Genomic DNA, 23,032 nt, shown 5'->3' on the forward strand with positions numbered 1-23,032 from the left:
TGGAGCGGCGCCCGGGAGCGCCGGGAGAGACGGGATCGTCGGGAGCGGGACCTGCGGCCGGACCGAGCCTCGCGGTGAGCGGCGCGGCCTCCGCCGGGCGGTCCCTCCTGCGCGCTGGGCGCCGCCGCCCGAAACGGGAAGGAAGCTGCGGCCGCCGCGGTCCCGCCGCTCTTCCGCTCGCGGTTTCGGGCGCGGGGGGGGGGCGCGGGCGAGGCTTCCCCGACCGGGGGCGGGTCCGAGGGGTGCGGGGGACGGGGGGCTGGGGACGGGGGGAGGGGGTGCGGGGGGCCGAGGACCGGGGGAGGGGGTGCGGGGGGCGGGGGGCCGGGGGAGGGGGGCGGGGGACGGGGGGCTGGGGCCGGGGGAGGGCGGGGGGCCGAGGACCGGGGGAGGGGGTGCGGGGGGCCGGGGGCCGGGGACGGGGGGAGGGGGGCGGGGTGCGGGGGGCCGGGGAGGGGGAGGGGAGGGCTCGGTCTGAGGGGGAAGGGGCCGCAGGTCCGAGGAGGTGGAGGTAGGGAGGGCCCTACGGAGAAGGGGGTTCGGGATCGGGATCGGGGGCCCAGGACCGGGGGCCTAGGGGCGGGGAGGGGCCGGGCCGAGGGGCAGCCCGGTCAGTGAAATGCCCCGGGGCCGCCGGGGAGGTGCTGGCGGGTTTTCTCGGGTTCCCGTTCCGATCGCCTCCGTGCCCAGCGGGCGCCCCCGGGCCGGAGGCTCAGGTGAGGACGTGCGGCCTCGGGGGATTCCGCTCGGCCCGCCGCGCCTCTCCCTCCCGCTCTCCCCGCGCGTCCGGGCGCAGCACCGACCTGGCCCCGGGCTCACCGTCCGGTCCGACCGCCTGGCCCTCCCCTCCCCCTCCCCCTCCGGCCGGAGGGCTGTGGTCGCCGGCCCCTCCCCGGCCCGCATTGGCGGGTGGACCGCGGTGAGTCACCGGCGCCGGAGCCGCCCGCCCTGCTCGGGAAGCTCCCCCGGCGGCCCGGGGGCAGGCGGGGCCCAGAGGCTTGGTGCTTGGTCCCAGGGACGGGGCTCGGGAGGGTGTTGGGGACTCAGGGGAGGCACCTTTAAACGCTTTTTAAAGCTTTGATTGGTTTTGGGGGGGAGAAACCTCAATTCCGCTGGTCGATGCGTTCATTGTTGCTTCTTGGGCTGCGCTGACCCGGATCAGCCCGCGCCAACACGGGCTCACATGGACCGAACCGAGATGCGACCTTGGGTCCCAGCCCCGGCTAGTTGCTCAGAAAGAGGCCGAGCGAGCGGAGTTGCAGTTCCCAGTGTCCTGGGCGCCGGGAGTCCCTCGGGGGCTGCTCCCTGTGGCCAGGTGCCCTCTGTGGCCAGGTGCCCTCTGAGGCCAGGTGCCCTCTGAGGCCAGGTGCCCTCTGTGGCCAGGTGCCCTCTGTGGCCAGGTGTCCTCTGAGGCCAGGTGCCCTCTGTGGCCAGGTGCCCTCTGAGGCCAGGTGCCCTCTGAGGCCAGGTGCCCTCTGAGGCCAGGTGCCCTCTGTGGCCAGGTGTCCTCTGTGGCCAGGTGTCCTCTGAGGCCAGGTGCCCTCTGTGGCCAGGTGTCCTCTGAGGCCAGGTGCCCTCTGTGGCCAGGTGCCCTCTGTGGCCAGGTGCCCTCTGTGGCCAGGTGCCCTCTGAGGCCAGGTGCCCTCTGTGGCCAGGTGTCCTCTGTGGCCAGGGGCCCTCTGTGGCCAGGTGTCCTCTGTGGCCAGGTGTCCTCTGTGGCCAGGTGTCCTCTGTGGCCAGGTGCCCTCTGAGGCCAGGTGCCCTCTGTGGCCAGGTGTCCTCTGTGGCCAGGTGTCCTCTGTGGCCAGGTGTCCTCTGTGGCCAGGTGCCCTCTGTGGCCAGGTGTCCTCTGTGGCCAGGTGCCCTCTGTGGCCAGGTGTCCTCTGTGGCCAGGTGTCCTCTGAGGCCAGGTGTCCTCTGTGGCCAGGTGCCCTCTGAGGCCAGGTGCCCTCTGAGGCCAGGTGCCCTCTGTGGCCAGGTGCCCTCTGTGGCCAGGTGCCCTCTGAGGCCAGGTGCCCTCTGTGGCCAGGTGTCCTCTGTGGCCAGGTGCCCTCTGTGGCCAGGTGTCCTCTGTGGCCAGGTGCCCTCTGAGGCCAGGTGCCCTCTGAGGCCAGGTGTCCTCTGTGGCCAGGTGTCCTCTGAGGCCAGGTGTCCTCTGTGGCCAGGTGCCCTCTGAGGCCAGGTGCCCTCTGAGGCCAGGTGCCCTCTGTGGCCAGGTGCCCTCTGAGGCCAGGTGCCCTCTGTGGCCAGGTGTCCTCTGTGGCCAGGTGCCCTCTGTGGCCAGGTGTCCTCTGTGGCCAGGTGCCCTCTGAGGCCTGTGCCGGCTGGTATTTGAGGAAACGGAGTGAATGTGCCGGAGGCAGCGGGGAGGGAGTCCTCTGAGTGCGGCTGGGGATGGCCCTGTGGTGACGGCGGTGACGGCTTTGGCTTCTCGGCCTCGTGTTGTCTGGTGTCTGCTCCTCTGCGTAGTGAGGTGAATGGGAAGCGGGCTCTCCCGCGGGGGAGGGGGGGGCGGGGGGGGCGACTCTGCTTGTAGGACTGCGGGCTGCTTCACTCACACTTGCACCCCCTTAATTGGTGCCGGTGCCGGTGCCGGTGCCAGGACGGGTGCCATTCATGGATTAACGGTGGGCGAGGTATGCTTTCTGAACTGCTTTTTGGTAGCAACCTGATCGAGGTATAATTCCATACCATACACTCCCCCACTTAAAGGGCCCGATGCACTAGTGTTTCCCTGTCACAGAGCTGTCCGAGCACCCCACAATCCATCCTAGGTCCATTTCATCACTGCAGGCAGAAACCCGGGACAGCCGCACCCCCACTTCCCCAACATGAGGCGAGTCTACCTTTTGTCCTGCAGACTCCCCAGTTCTGGACGTTTCATAGCAGTGGGGCTGTGTAACACGGGGCCTCTTGCCGCTGGCTTCGCTCACACGCGTGTTTTCAAGTCATCCATGTTGAAGCGTGTGTCAGGACGTCACTGCTTTCTGTTGCCAAATAACACTCCGTTGTGTGCGCGGAGCACGCGCCGTGTCTTACATAACCCGCCCTTGGGGTTTGCACCGTGGCCGGTGAGCCCTGGACGCGAGCATTCCTGGGCACGGCGCGTGGACGGCAGCTGCATTCCTCTTGGGCGTCCGTCCAGGGTCGGGTAGTAACTCCACGTCTGAACTTTTGAGGAACTGCCAGCCTGGTTTATTTCCCGTTCCCAGCAGCAGTACGCGGGCTTCTCCTTTACGCACACCTTACAAACTCGTCTGCGTTCTGTTTGTTTTTTAAGGTGTATTTTTGTTGATTTCAGAGGGGGAGGGAGAGGGAGAGAGAAACACCAATGATGAGAGAGAACCATCCATCGGCTGCTTCCTGAATGCCCACCCGGGCCTGTGCCGTGACTGGGAACTGTGACCTCCGGGTCCACGGGTCGATGCTCGGCCCCTGAGCGCAGCCCTGGCCCTCCCTCGGGTTCAGGCGTGGACTGTGGTGCTGATCGCATTTCCCCGGTGGTTAGTGACACTCAGTGTCTAGGAGCTTATCCGTCCGAGTGTCCTCGGGGAGAGCCTGTTGGGCCTGTACGACGTGGCTCGTGTCCTTTTGTTCTGAGCTGTCAGGTCCGTGTGTCCCGGCACGCGGGCTTCCCACTCGGCGGCTTCCCTCGCCTCCTTGGCACTTCCTTTGACGCGCTCAGTCCCGCGCTGTGTCCGCGTTTTCCGCTTCCCGCCCGGACCTGTTGCCCAAGTGAAGGTCAGACCGCTGAGACGTGTGCCCTGTTTTCCTGTGAGTAAGAGTGGAGCCGTCTGAGCTCAGACGGTTAGACACGTTTGAGTGAGTTGTTGTGTGTGGTGTGAGTGGGGGGCGGGGGGCATGATCTTTGGAGCCCAGGAGCACCCAGGGTTTCCGTTTTTCTAGCAGCTATTTTTGTGCTTTTATGTTAAGTTTCGAGTGTTGAGAAGTGATGAACTGGTAGAACTGAGCCCGTCACCGGTGGCTCCTGGGTAATGGTAGATGCTGGCCATGGCAGCCGTCACTGCAGTGCCAGGGCCGGACAGAGCCGCCCACACAAGTTGGGGTCTCTAGAGGGGGCTGGGGGAGAGGCAGGAAATGGAGTGCGGGGACGGCCAGCAGGCCAGCCCTGCAGCGGCCAGTTCACGCCCAGCTGCCTGAGGCTGGCTCGTTCCTGGGCCGGGGCATGTCCTGCCCCTGCTCCGTGCTGCCCAGCGGTGCGGTGCGCGTCGGGGCGGGGCAGTCGGAGCCTTGGTCTCGGCGCAGGAACCAGATCCGGCCTGGGGTGCAGCCGGCTCTCTGCGCCCTGAGCCGCCCACTGGTGCATCCCCGGAGCAGTCATGCCGCCGGGTGTCTCCTGGCCACGGACGATCCCTTCGGGGAGCGCCTTCTTCCGTCACGGTCCCCTAAGCTCGCGGCGACGGAGCTGTGCTGTCGGGTGGGTGAACGGAGCGTGGACGACCCCTGGGAAGGCGCCGGTGCTGGCCGCGGAGGCGGTCGTGTGGGTTTGCGGGAAGCTCAGTCACAGCTTTGCAAGCCTCTTCCTTAGTTTCTTAGGGAGCTCGCTGGTGAGGAAATGTGGGAAACCTCGCCGTTGGGGGTGTCAGAGGGGTAGGCCGGGAGCGCGTGCGACAGAGAGACACCCTTCTCCCGTAACCTCCCCACAGGCGGTCTCCTCGCCGGATGCCCGGGAACTGCTCACCGGATCCCTGCCGTTCCACAGAGTTCTCTGAGCAGCTGTCCGCCTTCCGCAGGAAGAAAGGTGTGTGCAAGTTAAGTTCCCAGTGAGGCCCCTGGTTAGAAAGGGAGGAGATTGCCGGGTGGTGGGGAGAGGAGGAGGAGCCGAGCTGCCTCTTCCCCGCCCCCTCCCCGCCCCCTGGAAGGCTGGGCCCCGCTCCTGGGCCTGGCGGGTCTGAAACGCCTGAGGCAGAGCCTCTGCTCTCCCCTTTGCCTCGGGGCAGCGGCCTCCTGCTTCTCGGCAGAGACGGTGGCCCTTGGGTCTGACCGCGTCCTCAGCGGTTGGAGCCGCGGGTAGGAGCCGCCGGCCGCAGGTGTGCGCCCCGGGAGACAGATACAGCCGGCAAACCATGGCCCTCGGCAGCTGCTGCTTCATTTTTACATTTTTACTTTTTTAATATGTTTGTATTGATTTCAGAGAGGAAGGGAGAGGGAGAGAGAGATGGAAATATCAATGATGAGAGAGAATCATGGATTGGCTGCCTCCTGCACGCCCCACGTTGGGGATCGAGCCCACAACCCAGGCCTGTGCCCTGACGGGAATCGAGCCGTGACCTCCTGACTCATAGGTCAACGCTCAACCTCCGAGGCCAGATCTGGGTTTCTGACGGAGGAGGGAAGCGCACACACGGCTTTATTTCCAGAAAGGTTTCTCACCTGGTCTGAAGCCAGACCATTTCTGGAACGTTCCGGTGCCGCTGGACAGCCGTGGTGGCCGTGGTCACGCCCTTTGTGCCATTCTGTTGCCACCCAGTCGTTCAGGCGCAGGGATGACGAGGGCCCTCTGGTCCTAGCGCTCCCAGCCCTCCGGCGTGTTGGGGCCGCGGTAGGGCCGTGTTAGGGCCGCGGTGGGGCCGCGTTAGGGCCGCGGTGGGGCCGTGGTAGGGCCGCGGTGGGGCCGCGTTAGGGCCGCGGTGGGGCCGCAGTAGGGCCGAGGCGGTGCTGGGCAGAGCGCACTGTGGCCTCCGCCGCTCCCGGGCCCTGACCCGCTCTGCCCCGCAGATGTGGAAGGCTTCGGCGGGCCACGCCGTGTCCATCAGCCAGGACGACGGCGGTGCTGACGACTGGGAAACCGACCCCGATTTCGAGGTGAGTCCCCGTGCACCCCACTTTCCTGTTCCTGAGCGGGGCTCCTGAGGCTTTGGTTCGGGAGCTTCTTGGTCTGTCTGTCTGTCTGAGAGCCAGGCCCTGGGGTCCACGCGTCACTCTTCCTTTCAGAACGACGTCAGCGAGAAGGAGCAGCGATGGGGCGCCAAGACCGTGCAGGGGTCCGGCCACCAGGAGCACATCAAGTGAGCCTGCCTCGGGGTGGGCGTGACGCGGGCCTGCGGGACGGCGGCGGGAGGGGCCCTGCAGGATGTCGGGGTGAAGGGGGGCCCTGCAGGATGTCGGGGTGAAGGGGGGGCCCTGCAGGAGAAGGGCCCTGCAGGATGTCGGGGTGAAGGGGGGCCCTGCAGGACGTCGGGGGGAAGGGGCCCTGCAGGACGTCAGGGGGAAGCGGGGCCTGCAGGACGTCGGGGGGAAGGGGCCCTGCAGGATGTCGGGGTGAAGGGGCCCTGCAGGATGTCGGGGTGAAGGGGGGCCCTGCAGGACGTCAGGGGGAAGGGGCCCTGCAGGATGTCGGGGTGAAGGGGGGGGCCCTGCAGGAGGGGGCCCTGCAGGACATCGGGGTGAAGGGGGGGGGCCCTGCAGGACGTCGGGGTGAAGGGGCCCTGCAGGACGTCGGGGTGAAGGGGGGGGCCCTGCAGGACGTCAGGGGGAAGGGGCCCTGCAGGATGTCGGGGTGAAGGGGGGGGCCCTGCAGGACGTCGGGGGGAAGGGGCCCTGCAGGACATCGGGGGGAAGGGGCCCTGCAGGACGTCGGGGGGAAGGGGCCCTGCAGGACGTCGGGGGGGAAGGGGCCCTGCAGGACGTCGGGGGGAAGGGGCCCTGCAGGACGTCGGGGGGAAGGGGCCCTGCAGGACGTCGGGGGGAAGGGGCCCTGCAGGACGTCGGGGTGAAGGGGCCCTGCAGGACGTCGGGGGGAAGGGGGGGCCCTGCAGGACGTCGGGGGGAAGGGGCCCTGCAGGACGTCGGGGTGAAGGGGGGGGCCCTGCAGGACGTCGGGGGGAAGGGGGGGCCCTGCAGGACGTCGGGGGGAAGGGGCCCTGCAGGACGTCAGGGGGAAGGGGCCCTGCAGGATGTCGGGGTGAAGGGGGGCCCTGCAGGATGTCGGGGTGAAGGGGGGGCCCTGCAGGACGTCGGGGGGAAGGGGGCCCTGCAGGTGAAGTGTAGTCACCTCGCTGATGGACTGAGGGTGCCCTCGGACGTTAGAAATGTGAGACGTGATGCATGCATCTGTGTGCATCTGTGCACATGGGCACACACGTGTACACACATCTCTGGAGCCCACGTGTCACGTGTGGCTTCTATCGTGACTCACGCTAACCCGGCTCGGCCGAGCGCAGGTTTCCAACCCAGGAGAGGCTTTGGACCCCGAGACCTGAAGCACCGTCGCCCTGATTTTACCAGTTTCACTCCTTTGTCCTTGGGCGTCGGGTCCGAGGGCGGAATCCGAGCCTGGGTGCTGGTGAGCCGCTCAGCGCAGGGCGCGAGGTGCCCTTGCTCCTGGCGGCCCCGCCTGACTGCCGCTCTGCGCGTGGTTCTCTTGTCAGGGGGTTCCCGTGGCCAAGTGCGCCCCGACTTCCACTGCGGCTGCGCTGGTTCAGGGGGGCCCTCCCTTCCCTGAGCACGGCGCCATCTGGCCAGGCGACCCGCTCGGGTCATCGGAGGGAGAGCTGGCCTTGCTTGGCGGTGCCCTCGCAGCGCGTCCCCCACGGGAGGAGTGTCCCGGCGGCTCTCAGACACGGTCCCCTCCTGGACGCACGCCACCCCGGCCCGCAGCCCCTTCACCGTGTCGAGGGCCGGCAGGCGGAGCGCTGGGCCGGGGTGCTGACGCGGGGCTGGCGCAGTGTTGGGCCGCGGGCTAGGCCGTGGGTTAGGCTGAGCTCTGACTGGTTAAGTCGCCCATCCTTGTCTCGCTCTGTCCCCGAGCGTGGAGGCGTGTGGGGTTGGCGGGAACTCAGAGAGGACACGTGGGGCGGGGGACGGCCCTCGGTGCGGGGCCTCCTGGGTTTTAGGAACGTTGCTGTGCCTTGGTCACCGTTGGACTGTTGTCCGGTGTGGGAGGTGGGGGGTGTGGGGGTGTGTGGGCGTGTGTGCCCCGGGCAGATCGGCCCTGGGGGAGGTGGCTTCGCCTCTGGGGCCTCCTGGTGGGACGGCTGCTCCGGCCTGGCGTTTCGGTAACCTGTGGCTTTTAGGCCGGAACCTCTGCAGGCCCTCGCTGCGCCCGCGGATGTGGGAAGCGCTGGGGTCGGGGGGCTCAGCCGTGTCCCTGGGCTCCCAGCAGGCCCAGGGCCCCGGGGGGGGGGGGGGGGGTCTGACGGCTTCCTCCTCTGCCCGGCGACGCTCGCAGCCGGTCTCCTGGCCGGTCTCCTGGCCGGTCTCATCAAGGCGAGGGCTCTGCTCGGGTGACCGGAGCGGGCACGTTTCAGGGCAGCCCCCCTCGCGTGTGGGGACGCCGTGTGGTCCAGACCTGCTCCCCAGGAGGCCTTGCCCGGGCCCAGCAGGACCGTAGGGAGGGCGGGTGGGGACCCTGGGCGGGTGGGGACCCCGGGCGCTGTCCGGCCGTGTGTCCGAGGAGGAGGCGTGCCCGCGGTCCGACCTCCCTCGCCCTGCCCGCAGCATCCACAAGCTGCGCGAGAACGTGTACCAGGAGCACCGCAGCCTCAAGGAGAAGGAGCTGGCCACGGGCCCCAGGGCCTCGCACGGCTACGGCGGCAAGTTCGGCGTGGAGCAGGACAGGATGGACAAGGTGAGTGCCGTTGGTGAGAACAGGCTTGGAGGCCGTGGCTGAGGGTGCGCTGTGCCGGGAGCAGCGGCCCGGTCCCTCGTGGCCCTGCTCACACCGCGCTCCGCCGCGGAGAGCCCTCGGGCCCGAGGGGCAGGGAGGCCCAGCTCTGGGCCGGACAGGAGGGGCCCAGGAGCTGGCGTCGCTCCGCCCGTAGTTCCGCGTGCGCCTGCCTCGTGCCACATGGGGGGTGGGACAGAGACAACCCAGCCCCGGGGCCTCGGGCACGGCCCGGCGACAGTGCCGACGCCCTCGTGCCCTCTGGCCTTCCCAGAGCGCCTGGCCCTGGGCGTGAGGTCGCTGCCCACGGGGGCAGGGCACTCCCTGTGAGAGCCGTGGGCAGGCCATGCCAGTTCCTGCTGCCCGCAGTGCCGAGCGCTTCAGTGAGGACAGTGCTGTGGGGGGGCCGCTCAGGAGGGGGCGTCCCCGAGAGGACGCGGGGGGCGGGGCGCTGTCGGGGCCTCCGCAGTCGGGCAGCTCCTTCTGGTTTGCCAGTCCCGGTGGAGGTGGCCCGGCCTGGGCAGCGTGAGCCGCGCCGACCGGGTGTCGGGTTCTGCTCTGTAATTCCACGCCGTCCCCGGGCACGGCTCGGGTTCGGCGTCCCAGCTGTGTCACAATGCTCACTGTCACCGCAGAGCAGATACGGGCTGTGGCCCCAAACCACGGCCAGAATTAGCCCGGCTGCAGGAAAGAGACAGGGCCGTGGGGCGGCGTGCCTGTCGCTCTCCGAGTCTCGGTGCCAGGCCGGAAAGTGGGAGCAGTCTGTGGCTTTCAGTGGCGCGAGCAGGCAGCCCCGTGTGCTCACAAATAAACCCCCCAAGATCAAACAGAGTAAACCCATCTGGGGCACATTTGTGAGGGGAGCGTGGCCGAGGCGCGAGCGGCGGGTGCCGTCCGCACTGCAGTCCGCGTGCACGTGCTTCCTCGGGCCCGAGGCGCCGTGTGCACACGCCGGACCACGCCTCAGCCCCGTCCTAGACCCAGGGGCCCCGCAGGCCCCGCCCAGGGGACAGCCTCCGGTCAGGAGATTGGGGGTCTGTGTCCGTGAGAAAGCGGGGCTCGCCTGCTGTCGCCCTGGCCACGCTTCCAGACCACTTTCTACACGTCTGTGTCTGTGTGGCGAGGGCCATGCTGGGAACCCGTCGTCCACGGCCTCCCGGGCTGCTGTGCGCGCTCTGCGTGGACAGCCCCCGCCCCCGAGGTGGCAGAGCCGTGGGTCCCGGGCACGGCCGTCGGCTGCGGGCGTCAGAACCACCCGGGAAGCGACGACAGTGCGACCTGCTGCCCGCACGGGAGGGGTCGCTCAGGAGCCTGCGGGCATCAGCAGGGGGGCTGCCCCGCGCTCGGCTCTGCCAGGTCCGCAGGCCGGGGTGCCGGGTGGGCCTGCTGTCCCCGGCAGCCGTGGGCGCTGCCCAAGCCGTGCACTTCCTGGAGTGACCTGCACCGGGTCCCACGTCAGCCACGTCACGTGTCCTCGCCGTCCCTGAGGGGGTCCATGACCACTGCTCTCTGACCGGGGCGGGGCCGGGCCGCTGGGTTGGGGGTAACACTTCCTGCTTACGGGCCTGGGTCCGAGGCGGCTGCTGACCGGCCTCGCAGCCCGGAGGGCGCAGACCCACGTAAGTGCCCGGTGGGCTTCAGCAGGGGCTTTCCTTCCCGGGGGCCGGGGATGGGGCCCCGCGGGGTGGGAAGCGTGTGGAAGGCCGGGGTTCCCTGCTTGGCAGACAAGGGTGACTGAGCAGGTGGCCGAGCCGGCTGCTGTGTCAGTGGGGATGGCCGCGCTGTGACCGGCCGGCCGTGCGGGCGGCTGGGGGCGGTGGTGGAGGGCACAAGTTCAGTTGACGCTGGCTGGGCTCGGACTGCGTGAAGCGCGTGTCTGTTCCTGTGTGTCCGCAGTCAGTGTTTTCCTCCTGATTCTGGGTCGCGTGGCGTGAAATGTCCCCGTGAGCAGAGTGGCTGTGCTGCCCAGTCTCCCTGGACACGGGTTCCTGGGCGGGGCCGTTCCCGAGACCCCGCGGGCCCTGCCCTGGCCTCCCCGTCAGGGTGTTTCAGTGAGGAACGCCCACACCAACGGGGTCCCACTTAGAACGGGCGGGGGGGCCCCACTTGGAACGGGCGCGGGGGCCCCACTTGGAACGGGCGCGGGGGCCCCACTTAGAATGGGGCGGGGGTCCCACTTAGGACGGGGCAGGGCGGCCGCGGCGGGGGGTCTGAGGCTGCTCTCGCTCTTGCAGTCGGCCGTCGGCCACGAGTACCAGGCGAAGCTCTCCAAGCACTGCTCGCAGGTCGACTCCGTCCGCGGGTTCGGAGGCAAGTTCGGCGTCCAGGTGGACAGGGTTGACCAGGTGAGTGGTGTCGGGGGGCCAGGGGAGCTCCCTCAGGTCAGCCTCGCTGCCCGCCACGCCGTGTCCCCTGGGCCTGTGAGGTGACACGGAAGAGCCCCCGAGCTGGTCCGAGGGGACGGCTGGGGTCAGGCAGGGTCAGCGCCGGCCGTCCTCGGTGCAGAAACCCTGCATTGCGTCTGCCCCCCCCCCCCCCGGACCAGGGCGCCGGGGCCCCTTAGATCTGCCCAGGAGTTTCTGCCGCCCGCCCTGCGGATGGCGCTGTGCTCGGCGTGGGACGCGGGGCTCCGGCGCCGTCCGGGGCTTGGTCAGCCCGGTTGCCGTCCCAGCGCTCGAGCCTGGGTTTGGAGCGGGTGTTGTCCGCCCCCATCAGGTGTGGTCTGTGGGATGGAGCTAGTCCCGTCTCCTGGGCTGTGCGGGGCGCCCCGTGCCCGTGCCGTGTTAACGCTGCTCTGGGCAGAGCTCCCCCGAGAAGCGAGTCTGGCGGGGCGTCTCCCGAGGGGCGGGGGGTGTGGAGCCGCCAGCGCAGCGGCCCCCACGGCCCGGGCAGCGGGCGGGGCTGGGAGCGGTGTGTGGGATGCGGGTTCAGACACCAGCGCTTTGGCCTTAGGCCTGCCACTGGCTTAGGGAATCCACGTTCAGAAAACGTGGTTTGTGTGTCTAAGCATCTCGTACGTATTGTGGATTCCGAGTCTGTTCCGAGACGTGTAACACGCGTTTCCCTCTTCCCCGTCCGCAGTCGGCCGTCGGCTTTGAGTACCAGGGGAAGACGGAGAAGCACGCCTCCCAGACAGGTCAGCTGGAGAGGCGGCGGCCTCTTCCCGGGGCGGGAGGGCGGGTCGTGTGGGATGATGTGACGGCGAGGCCCCGCCATGTGCCGTTGCTGTGCGGCGCCCGCGAAGCCCTCTGAGCGCAGGGCCCCACGACGCCTGCCTGTCTCTGGGCAGTGCCGCCCGAGGCCCATCCTGACGCCACTGCGCCGCTCGGCCTCGACTCCTAGGTCAGGCTCCTCTCAGAGCCTTTTTTATTTTTATTATTTTTTAATTTTCGTTTTGTTCAATCCTCACCTGAGGCTATTTTTTCCACTGATTTTTAGAGAGAGTGAAAGGGAGGGGGAGAGAGAAACAGCGACGTGAGACACAGTTGGTCCCCTTCCGCACATGCCCACACGGGCCGGGGCTCGACTCGGCAAGCAGCTGCGTGCCCCTGACCAGGAATCACACCCGAGACCCTGTGGTGTGCGGGCCGACGCGCACCGAGCAGCCCCGGCCAGGCCAAGAGCCATTGCTACGGCCCCAGCGTGTCGCCTCCTCCCAGCACCTGCCGGCCCTCCTGCCTCGTGTGTCGGCAGGTGACCAGGGACGCGCTCGGGGTGTGGACTCGGCCGTGCCGCCGGGTGTGGACGTGTGGGGTGGGCGGGCCGCTTCTGGAAGGGCCTCCGCACACGCCGACTTGCCGCGGGCCTGCGGCGTCTTCTGACCGGAGGGACCTGCCTGCCCGGCGGCCCGTGTCTCGTGTAACACCGGACGCCTCTTGTGCATTTTAAAATGTGTGCTCGGCCTCCTGGTAACTCGAACCCCGACTTAGCTTAACCCCAGGGACGGTGTCCTGACTTCGGGCTCCTGTCTCCCCAGACTACTCGAGTGGCTTTGGCGGCAAGTACGGCGTGCAGGCTGACCGCGTGGACAAGAGCGCCGTGGGCTTCGACTACCAGGGCAAGACGGAGAAGCACGAGTCCCAGAAAGGTGCGCCCGCCGCCCGGGAGTGTCCTCCCGGCCCCCTCTGGCCACCGTGCCGATGGCCCGGGCCCTCCCCCCAGGCGTGTCCTGCGGCCGGCGTAGCAGGTTCACCGCTTTCACAACGGCTGTCGTCCGTCGTGTGACGATCCCGTCATCTGTTTAACGTGTCCTCTTTGAGTGTAGAGTTGAGGTGGTTTCCAATTGGAAAAATAGAAGTTTATGTTTACTTTAAATACACATATATTAAGTGTATTTTTGTTGGTTTCAGAGAGGAAGGGAGAGGGGGAGAGAGAGAGAAACATCAATGATGGGAGTCATTGATCGGCTGCCTCCTGCACGCCCCACACTGGGGATCAGGCCTGCATCCTGGGCCTGTGCCCCGACCGGAATTGAATCGTGACCTCAGGTTCCTAGGTCGACGCTCAATCACTGAGCCCCGCCGGCCGGACTCCAGTTTTTTGATGTTGAGAATGGAATGGAGTGGTGTTTTCACACGGGGTCTGACATGCGCGCGCGCACTCAGGACACATTGACTTTAAACGTTGGTGGCTGCCGGGTCGTCCCCGGACCCTGGCTTCCCTTCCCCGGAGGCCCCGCCGACGGTCATTTGGGAACTGTCACTGGGGCCTCTGTCGGGGCTGAGGACCCCCCCCCCCCCGCCCCCCGCAGGGCACCTGCTGGCTGGGTGTTGTGCAGTGTTTGTTTTGGCCGCATGTTTACACTTTAAAGTGTATTTTCTCTTTTCTTGCGTGTTTACATTTTAAAAATAATTGCCAACACTTAAGAATCGAGCGTTCACGTCTTTTAAAAAGGGTTTTAAAAAGAGAAGCAGAACCAGCACGGGAGACACCGGGCAGCATGTCTCTGGGGGCACGGCCGTGGGCCTGAGGAGCTGCTCAGCCCTCCACCTGCTCCGGTCACTTTCCCTTCCGCCCTCCCCCAGCCCCTCCCGGCCCTCGGTGCGCAGCCCCGCCCTGCGCGTCCTCCCGTCTCCAGGAGCCCGGGGCCTTGGCTGTGTGCGCTGCTCCCTTTCTCCCTGCGGCCAGGGCAGTGGGTGCGGCCTGGGGGCCTGGGGAGCACAGCCAACGTGGGGGGTCCTGGGGTCTGCAGCACCAGTAGGGCGTTCGGGGCGCTCTGCCCATCGTGTGCCCCACCTGCGAGCAGTAACTGTTCCCGCGACTCGGCCCGGCGCGGAGCCGAGGCGGGAGTGAGTGCTCAGGGGTGTCCTGTCCCCGTGGGCGGTGCAGCCGCTGTGGCTGCCGGCTCGGGCTGTGCAGTGAGCGACCATCGCCTGCCCCAGGGGAGGGGGCGCTCGGGCCTGCCCTGCCGCTGCCGCCCCGGTGCACACAGTGGGCCTGGATGTCCTCCGTTGTCCGGGGCCTCGAGGGCTCTGTTTGGGGGACGGAAGCCCCTGCCGAGCCGCGCTCACCGTGCCCTCGTCCGCAGATTACTCCAAAGGCTTCGGCGGCAAGTACGGCATCGACAAGGACAAGGTGGACAAGAGCGCCGTCGGCTTCGAGTACCAAGGCAAAACGGAGAAGCACGAGTCCCAGAAAGGTGCCCGCCCTTCCTTCCTGTCCCCGCGGCAGCGGACCGAGCGCGGAGCCTCCTGTGGGTCCAGGCCGCCCTCAGGCCGCCCCGCCCGCCTGCACACCGGGCCGGGCTCCGGTGTCCCGGCCTGGGCGCGCCCCGGCCCTGCTGCCGGTTGGGTCGCTTCCCGAGGCCCCAGGAGGCCGCCTCCAATGACCCCCGTCGGCCAGAGACCTGGAGGCGCGGGCGGGCGGGCGGTGGCTGACGCTCACTGCGCGGGACGTGCGCCCTCGCTGCGTTGGCTCACGCGGCCGTGCTGTGTGTCACGCAGACTACGCGCGAGGCTTCGGGGGCAGGTTCGGGGTGCAGACGGACCGGCAGGACAAGTGCGCGCTGGGCTGGGACCACCAGGAGAAGCCCGAGCTGCACGACTCCCAGAAAGGTACGTCTCGGCGCCGCGTGTGCCGGCCGTGTGTGCCGGCTGTGTGTGCCGGCCGTGCTCCCGGAGCTGGGGCGGCCTCGTCCCTCTTGGGGTTGCCCTCCGCCCCCCGGTTTTGAGGGAACTCGGGCCGCTGTGCGGTGGCCCGGGCGCCCCTCCCCGCGGCGTGTCTGGCGCTGGTTCTGCCCTCGCGGTGCAGCCGCCCTGGGTGGTCAAGCGCCGCGGTCCGTGCAGGGCCACGCCTGCCCCGCGCTTTCTGAGGGCACGGGCCCGTCCGTGGGCGGCGGTGTGGCCCCGAGGGCCCGTGGCACTGCCGTGTACGCTGCGTGGAACGCGTCTCTCCACGCGCAGTCGTGTCCTCTGCTCCGCAGCATGGGGGGGCGGGGGGTAGTGAGTCCGGGAGCCCCGAGGCCAGGCCGGCGTGGGCTCTTCCTCCCGGGCCGCGCGGCGGCTCCGACCCTCCTGCCTCCTCTCGTTCCCGCTGTCGCTGTGGATGTTGGGTGTCAGGCTGGTTCCGAGGCAGACGGGGTCTCGGGGTCCCGGTCCCAGAGGCAGGACTCGGCGGCGCTGTGGGGCCCGGTCAGGAGGAGACCCGCGAGGGGAGTCCCGGCGAGGCCCCGCCCCGTCTGGCGCCTCTGCCCCCTTCCCTCCCCCCACCTTTGGGGTTTGTGTGTGTGAAGCGCGCCTGTCGTCCAGCGCGTACCCTGGCTCGTGTCTGAGTGGGGTGTCTGAGGGGGGTGTCTGAGTGGGGTGTCTGAGTGGGGTGTCTGAGTGGGGTGTCTGCAGTGGGGTGTCTGCAGTGGGGTGTCTGAGTGGGGTGTCTGCAGTGGGGTGTCTGAGTGGGGTGTCTGAGTGGGGTGTCTGAGTGGGGTGTCTGCAGTGGGATGTCTGAGTGGGGTGTCTGAGTGGGGTGTCTGCAGTGGGGTGTCTGAGTGGGGTGTCTGCAGTGGGGTGTCTGAGTGGGGTGTCTGAGTGGGGTGTCTGAGTGGGGTGTCTGCAGTGGGGTGTCTGAGTGGGGTGTCTGCAGTGGGGTGTCTGAGTGGGGTGTCTGAGTGGGGTGTCTGAGTGGGGTGTCTGCAGTGGGGTGTCTGAGTGGGGTGTCTGCAGTGGGGTGTCTGAGTGGGGTGTCTGCGTGGGGTGTCTGCAGTGGGGTGTCTGAGTGGGATGTCTGAGTGGGGTGTCTGAGTGGGGTGTCTGCAGTGGGGTGTCTGGGGTGTCTGCAGTGGGGTGTCTGAGTGGGGTGTCTGCAGTGGGGTGTCTGAGTGGGGTGTCTGCAGTGGGGTGTCTGCAGTGGGGTGTCTGAGTGGGGTGTCTGCAGTGGGGTGTCTGAGTGGGGTGTCTGAGTGGGGTGTCTGAGTGGGGTGTCTGCAGTGGGGTGTCTGAGGGGGGTGTCTGAGTGGGGTGTCTGCAGTGGGGTGTCTGAGTGGGGTGTCTGCAGTGGGGTGTCTGAGTGGGGTGTCTGAGTGGGGTGTCTGCAGTGGGGTGTCTGAGTGGGGTGTCTGCAGTGGGGTGTCTGAGTGGGGTGTCTGGGCTCCCGAGGGAGGCACCGAGGAGCCGCCTGTGCGGGGCGGAGCGGCAGTCTGGTTCGGCCCGACCCCTGCCTCCACGGGGGGCCTGGCAGCGCTCCTGGGGTGTCAGCTCCGCCTGCGCTGGTGCTCTGCCCCGAGTGGGCGGTGTTTCCGGAGGGCGCCGCCTCCGTGTGACCCCAGAGCCGCCCGGGCTGCGGGGGGACCTGCCCGGAAGCGCGCTGCGCTGGGGCGCTTGGCGGTGGATGCCCGTGGGTCCCTTTCAGAAAGCGGGGGGCCTGCAGCTGAGCCCGCTCAGTGCGCGGAGCGGGGCTGCACTGCCGGGGCGCTGCGTCCGGGGCGCTGTCCCTCCCGGGAACGCCGAGGCCTGCCCGCGCCTCTCCCCGCCGGACCCGCGTGCGGAAGGCGCCTCGGGGTGCGTTTCGGGCTGTTCCTGGGCCTGTTGGCACGCGCCTGCCATCGGCCGCGCCTGCCTGCGCCCTGACCGGTGTGCGCCCGTTTCAGACTACTCCGTGGGGTTCGGCGGGAAGTACGGGGTGCAGAAGGACCGCATGGACAAGGTGAGTCCCCAGCCCAGCGCGGCGCGGGAATTCCCGGAGCACCCCTGTGCCCCGCGTGGTCTCGGGGCGCCTGCTCGTGTTGCCACAGGGCAGGCGTTTCAGTCGGGAGGGCGGGTCCCTGTGGAGCCTCTGGGGCCGCCCGGCCCAGGACGGGGGTGTGGGCGGCGGGTCCCTAGCTGAGTGTGTGTGTGTGTGTGTGGGTGGGCGGGGGGGGGGGGAGCCACGGGTCCTGGCCCAGGTAAAGGTGGTTTGTGGTTTGAGCCGCTGGTGACGGGGCCACGGAAGGCGGCCTGGGAGGGGAGCTGGAGTTGGGTGGGTGGTGGGGAGGCCTGTGGGCTTGGCGGGCGCAGAGGCCGAGCAGGAGCCCTGGTGAGGCCTGCTGAGCCCCGGGAGGAGCAGGGGGACGGTGCGCCCCTGCGGGGGGGGGGAGGGGAGAGGCTGCAGCCGGACGGCGGGGGTGCGGGTGGGCCGCCCGGGAGCCGGCCGTGGGGAGGGCCCTGCCTCGTGGGGCCCCTGCACGTGGGTCTCGGAACGCTCCCCACGCCTCGGGGAATGGGCAGCCGGGACCTGAAGCCTGTGGGCTCCGGCTGCAGGGTGGGCGCAGGGCGGAGCCTCCACGGGGGTGGGTTCGTGCCCTCTGACCTCCGTTCCTGCCGTAGAACGCCTCCACCTTCGAGGACGTGGCCAAGGTGCCCTCCACCTACCAGAAGACCGTCCCTGTGGAGGCAGGTGAGCCAGGCCGCGGCGTCCGGGGGCCGGGGCAGAGCGCGGGCGGAGGACATGGCGGCGGCGGGGGCGCGGCTGCCAGTGAGCCTCCGGGGGGGTGAGTCCCGCGGGCGGGCGGTCGGAGGGCACAGCCCCCGGCTCCCGGGCAGGGGCTTCTTTCCCGAGCGGAGCTGGGTGGCCGGTGTCCGCAGGGCCTCCTCGCAGCTGGGCCAGGCTCAGGGAGGGCCCCGTCCCGCAGCCCCGCCGGCCAGGCTCGCAGGGTCTGTCCTCCGAGTGACCGCCGCGTGAAGGCCGCCCGCCGCCGGGGGTCTGTGGGGCGGCTCAGGGCCGGGCTGCACCCCAGAGGGCACAGTTCAGTTGGGGAGAAGGTGACTGATCGGAAGTGGTCGTTACACCCGAGGCAGAGTGCCCCCTGGTGGTCGCTGTGGACGCCCAGCCCTGGCGGTTCGGGGCTCAGCACCCGGGCAGCGGGGGTCTCCCAGGCCCCAGAGTGTCTGCGCATGTCGGGCTCTGCCGGGCGAAAATTTAAAGTTTTGTTAACTTGCTTAATAACGATAGAACTATCACATGGTAATTATGTGGGTTTAAAAAGTGTTTTTTTCCTAGAGAAAAAGGAGAGTGAGAGATAGAAACATCATGACAAACGATGGGCTGCCTCCTGCACGCCCCCTACTGGGGCAGCGAGCCCACAGCCCAGGCCTATGCTCTGACCAGGAATTGAACCCTGACCTCCTGGCTCATGGGTCAACCGCTGAGCCGCACCATCCAGGCAAAGCCATTACATCTTAGTGATACTCTCCACGCAATATTAACCACACACAAGCCATGCAGGCGGTGGCGTGCTGGGCGGCCTGCAGACCTCAGCCGAGGCAGCTGACTTCCTGCAGCCGCGCCTGCGTGCAGCCTGCTGTTCAGGAGGAGGCTCTGGGCTCCCAGATGCGCCCCGGGAAGAGGAGGTGCCCCCCGAGCCTCCGCAGGGCCTGTGGGTGGGAGCACCCCCACACGTGCTCCGCCCACAGGCCCTCCGCCGGGGCACCTGCTGGGAGGGTGTGTGTGTCCCGAGGCGTCCCCTGCGCAGGGCGGGCCACACGTGCTCTTGTTTGGGCAGCGCCGGCTGAGTTACGCTGACCTTCCGAGCGCCGAGCTCCGCCCACGGCAGACGGCACTCGGCACTCGGTGGCCCTATTGCTGGGTCGTGTGACGGCAGCTGCTGGGAGCGGGTGCCCGTGTCCGGCCTCCCGGTTGTGCCGGGACCTGGGTTTCCCGTCGGAGGCAGATACCTCGGCCGTTGGTCCGTGCAGAGGAAATGCCCGTCCCACACGTGCTGTCGGTGAGCCCAGCGCGCAGCTCAGTCGCACACGTGTCTCCTCCAGACGCCCCAGCTCCCTCCCCATGAGACGGGGTGTGCCCTCCCCCCCCCCCCCCCACACACACACACTCAGGGGCATCCCTCGGGATTTGGGCTTCCCCCGAGTGTGTGGTAAGAACACGGTGATGTTTGGAATTAAGCGCCTGGTGTCCGGGGGTGGACTGTGCTGTCGACGTGGTGCAGGCTGGGCCTCGGGGCGGGTGAGCCAGCAGCTGGGCCTCTCTGTGGGTCGGCTCAGGGCTGCCTGGTTCCCGTGGGACTGGTCACCGCGCCGGACGCTGTCCATCCGGGTGATGGCGGAGTCTGACGTCAGGGGGACCTGTCCCCGCCCCTCTGTAGCCAACAGCAAGACGAGCAACCTCAGAGCTAATTTCGAGAACCTGGCCAAGGACAAGGAACAGGAGGACAGGCGGCGGGCGGAGGCCGAGCGGGCGCAGAGGATGGCCCAGGAGAGGCAGGAGCAGGAGGAGGCGCGCAGGCAGCTGGACGTGAGTGAGGGACGCGGCGGGCTGCTCGCTGCCCCCTCTTCCTCTGCGGCTCCCACTGTCCCCGCTGAGCGTCCTTCCTGGGTGACACGCCCGGCCCGGCCGAACCCGGGAGCGCCTCCCACTTCACACCTTCCCTGCCGGCTGCTGTCCCTTTGTCACGTGACCGGACCGTCACGGGGCCTGGGGTTGGACGTCGGCCTCTTTAGGCCCTTCCGCTGTCCTCCACAGCCCGCCCTCTGGACCCCAGAGAGTCATGTCCGTCACGTGGAAAACATTCACCCCATTTAGATTCTTTCTCTTTAATTTCCCCGTTGCTTTTCATAGAGAATGGGAGGGAGGGATGGAGGGGGGGAGAGAGAGAGACATCAGTGTGAGAGAGACACGTCGAATGGTTGCCGCCCGCACTCAGACTGCACCCCGACCAGGGCCGGGAATCAAGCCTGCAACCCAGGTACATGCCCTTGACCGTGATCAAGCCCCAAACCTTTTGGTGCATGGGCTGAGCTCTAACTGCTGAGCACACCGGCCAGGGCCGTTCCCCCGTTTTAAAGTCCCCAAGAGTCTCCGTTCCTTACAGCGTTGCAGCGTCAGCCAAGCCCAGCCCCCACCGTCTGGTCCGCGTCCCGCGGTCCCTCCCTGACCGCAGGCACACAGCAGGCTCCTGTGGTGGCGGCAGAGGGCCGTGGCCGCAGGGCCTCCCCGCGAGGCAGACTTGTCCTAACACCTGCTCTTCCCTGGGGGGGGGGGGGGGGGGGCGGGGTCCGGCTCACGTGTGACCCCCCGGGGACCGGGCGCTCTGACCGCGCTCCTCTCAGTTGCAGGAGCAAGCCCGCGCCCAGAGGCAGAGCCCGCCGGCCTCCCCCGCCCCCCAGCCGGCTCCCGAGAGGCCGCCCTCCAGCCCCGTCTATGAGGTTGGTGTCCCTCGTTCTGCAGATGACCTGGCTCCCCAGGGACACTGCCCAGCTCGGTCCACGTGACCCAAGGCTGCGCCCTGGTCGCTGGGGACAGCCGGCTGCCTCTCCCCCTCCCCCGCAGGGGGCCCACCAGCTCCCCGCCAGTCACCTGAACCCCCTCCTCTGTCCCTGAGGCCGCTGTCCGGGTGCTCGCACCTGTCTCCGCCCATCACTCGGGGGGCCTTGGGACTAACGCTAGCGAAACTCGGTGAGGCGCGGGGACTCGAGTTGGGAGCCCCGCGGGACGGGGCAGGGCCTGGGCCTGGGCACCTCACACTGGGCCCTTTCCGTGAGCTGCTCCCTCAGCGCAGGGGCTGTGAACCCCACGCCCTCTCTACCCCCAGTCTGCTCCCCACCCAGGGAAATGTGCCCCAGGCACTTGAACCCTAGAGTGGCTCCAGCGTCCGACCCGGAGACGGCGCCCTCTTTCCGTTGCCGCCTCAGCGGCTCACTTGGGCCGTCCGAGCCACACTGGTCACCTTCCTTCAAAAGCCCGTGCCTGGCCCGGCTCTTACGGCTCCTCCGTGACCCCGCCTCTGACCGCGCGCTGCCCTCGGGGACCCTGGTCAGAATCGCTGACCACAGCGTGGAGTTCAGGGGCTCTGTGGACCCCGGCTCGTCGGTCCCTCCCTGACTCCCCGCAGCCAATTGGGCGGCCCAGGAGGTCAGCCTGGCCGTGACGCAGGATCTGCTCCCGACAGGCCGTGGCTCAGCCGCAGGGCGTGGGTGTGGGTGTGGGTGTGGGTGTGAGTGTGGGTCACCGGCCCTCAGCACTGCTCTGCCATGGGTGGCCGAGCTTCCCCTCCTCAGGCCCCGCCTGTTCTCGGCGCCGGGACTGAGAAGTCAGAGTCAGGGACCCAGGCGGCGTGAGAAACGTCTCGTCTCTCCCCAGGACGCTGCTTCCATGAAGGCCGAGCCCAGCTACAGAGGCCCCGTGAGCGAGCCTGAGCCCGTGTACAGCAGGGAGACCACCGACTACCGGGAGGCCGGCGGCCAGCAGGGCCTGGCCTACACCCCCGAGGCCGTCTACGCGTCCACGGAGGCCCCGGGCCACTACCCGGGAGGTACGGGCTCCTGCTCGCGCCGGGGAGGGCGCCCGCCCCTGCGCTCCCCGCGCTCACACCTTGTCCGCTTGTTTCCAGAGGAGAACACCTACGACGAGTACGAGAACGACCTCGGCATCACGGCCATCGCCCTCTACGACTACCAGGCTGGTGAGGACCCGCGGCGGCCCACGCGCCCGGCTTCACTCCCGCCAGCCCCTCGTCTCCGAGGGGTCCCGCTTTAGAGCATTATTACAGCCCTTAAAAGTCCGTTACTGTTAAATAACTTGTTACAGGAATTCCACCTCTCCGTGTAGACACACACATGCACACACACACACACACGCGCACACACACACACATGCACACACACACACACACACACACCCTTCAGTTTTCCCAAACCGCTCGAGGTCTGAAGCTACAGTTGCCTGGGTGCCCCGTCCCCTCATGACCCCAGCCCCCGGGGTGGGGGTGGGGGTGGGGGGAGCGGGCACTGGGCAGCCTCCTCCGCGGGGCAGGGAGCCTGAGACTCACTGGCCTCTGCCTCTTCCCCAGCGGGCGATGACGAGATCTCGTTCGACCCCGACGACATCATCACCAACATCGAGATGATCGACGACGGCTGGTGGCGCGGGCTGTGCAAGGGCCGGTACGGGCTCTTCCCGGCCAACTACGTGGAGCTGCGGCAGTAGGCGCCGCCCGCCCCGCCCCCTCGCCTCTCTTGGGGTTCGGGGCAAGAGGGGAGGCTCCATGTTGCTTTTATATTTAATATTTCCGCCGACGCTTTTGAAAATGTTTATGCCACAGAATCAGCTAATATATTGTAATCATGTTCCCTGGGAGGACTTTGGGGGTTGTTTTATGCATTTGGGGTGTTTCCTTTTGCCAAATTGCTGTCACGTGGAGCCACTTGGGGAACCTTAGTCCCTCTGAGTACATGCTGTCCTCGCCCCCATGGTCAGTGGGAGACCCCAGCGCAAACTCGAGACGACGCCCTGGGGGTCAGGCAGGAGTCCCTGCCCCGGAGGAGGGATGGGCCCGGGAGACACCCCGAGTTGAGGGACGCTCTAGAAAGCACGTGAGCTTCAGCCTCGGTGGAAACGCCTCGCGTGTGTGCGTGAAGTCCCACAGGACACGAGTTTAGCGACGGCCCCGTCTTTGTCCCTGTCTCGCCCTTGGTCCCCACCTCCTAACGCCTCCGCCTGTCCCCGAGCTGCGGGTCCCCTGCCCCTTAGAGCCTGCCCTCCCCGGCCCCAGGACGGCCAGGCCTGGACGCTGCCCGGGCTGACCTCGCGCGGACACGTGTCTGCCGTGCAGAAGTGGCCGCTGGGCCGCGGGAGTGCAGGAGCGCCCCTCGGGAGGGCGAGCTGTTTGCCAAAGGATCAGCCTAAGCGACAGTGAAATGCGATGCATCGACGCGGCTGAAAGTGGAGCGGGGAGCGGTGCGCTGACCAGGACACTCCGGGGGCCGCCCGCCTGCCCTCCGAGCCCGGGCCCCTGTCCGCAGGCCTGGAGAGCGCGGAGGCGGGACGGCTGGGCTGGCGGCCTTTCCTTCCGGGCCTTTCCGCAGAACCCGGTCCGCCACTCGGCTGGGTTTCCATGCAGCTGTGTCTGAGTTTCTGTAGCTCACCTCATAGGTATGATTTTTTTAAATTAAATATTCAAAATAAACTTTTTTTGATCCACTT

The 23,032-nt window shown here is 68.1% G+C and overlaps 1 protein-coding gene across 2 annotated transcripts; it reads left to right on the forward strand.

The window, feature by feature from the left end:
* On the forward strand, positions 1 to 23,032 carry CTTN (cortactin). 2 transcript variants are annotated; one of them, XM_054725255.1, is made up of 17 exons: positions 1 to 74; positions 4,668 to 4,762; positions 5,740 to 5,826; positions 5,956 to 6,029; positions 8,461 to 8,590; positions 10,861 to 10,971; positions 11,708 to 11,762; positions 12,603 to 12,713; positions 14,154 to 14,264; positions 14,569 to 14,679; positions 16,707 to 16,762; positions 17,422 to 17,491; positions 19,197 to 19,345; positions 20,161 to 20,256; positions 21,191 to 21,362; positions 21,441 to 21,512; positions 21,900 to 23,032. In XM_054725255.1, the coding sequence occupies exons 3-17, from the start codon at positions 5,740 to 5,742 to the stop codon at positions 22,034 to 22,036; spliced, it is 1,542 nt and encodes a 513-aa protein (XP_054581230.1). In that variant the 5' UTR covers positions 1 to 74; positions 4,668 to 4,762; the 3' UTR covers positions 22,037 to 23,032. The 2 variants fall into 2 exon arrangements, with proteins under 2 accessions (XP_054581230.1, XP_054581232.1); XM_054725257.1 differs by having other exon boundaries at positions 20,167 to 20,256.

The sequence above is a fragment of the Eptesicus fuscus genome, chromosome 13 (assembly GCF_027574615.1).
Source record: "Eptesicus fuscus isolate TK198812 chromosome 13, DD_ASM_mEF_20220401, whole genome shotgun sequence".
Taxonomy (NCBI): domain Eukaryota; kingdom Metazoa; phylum Chordata; class Mammalia; order Chiroptera; family Vespertilionidae; genus Eptesicus; species Eptesicus fuscus.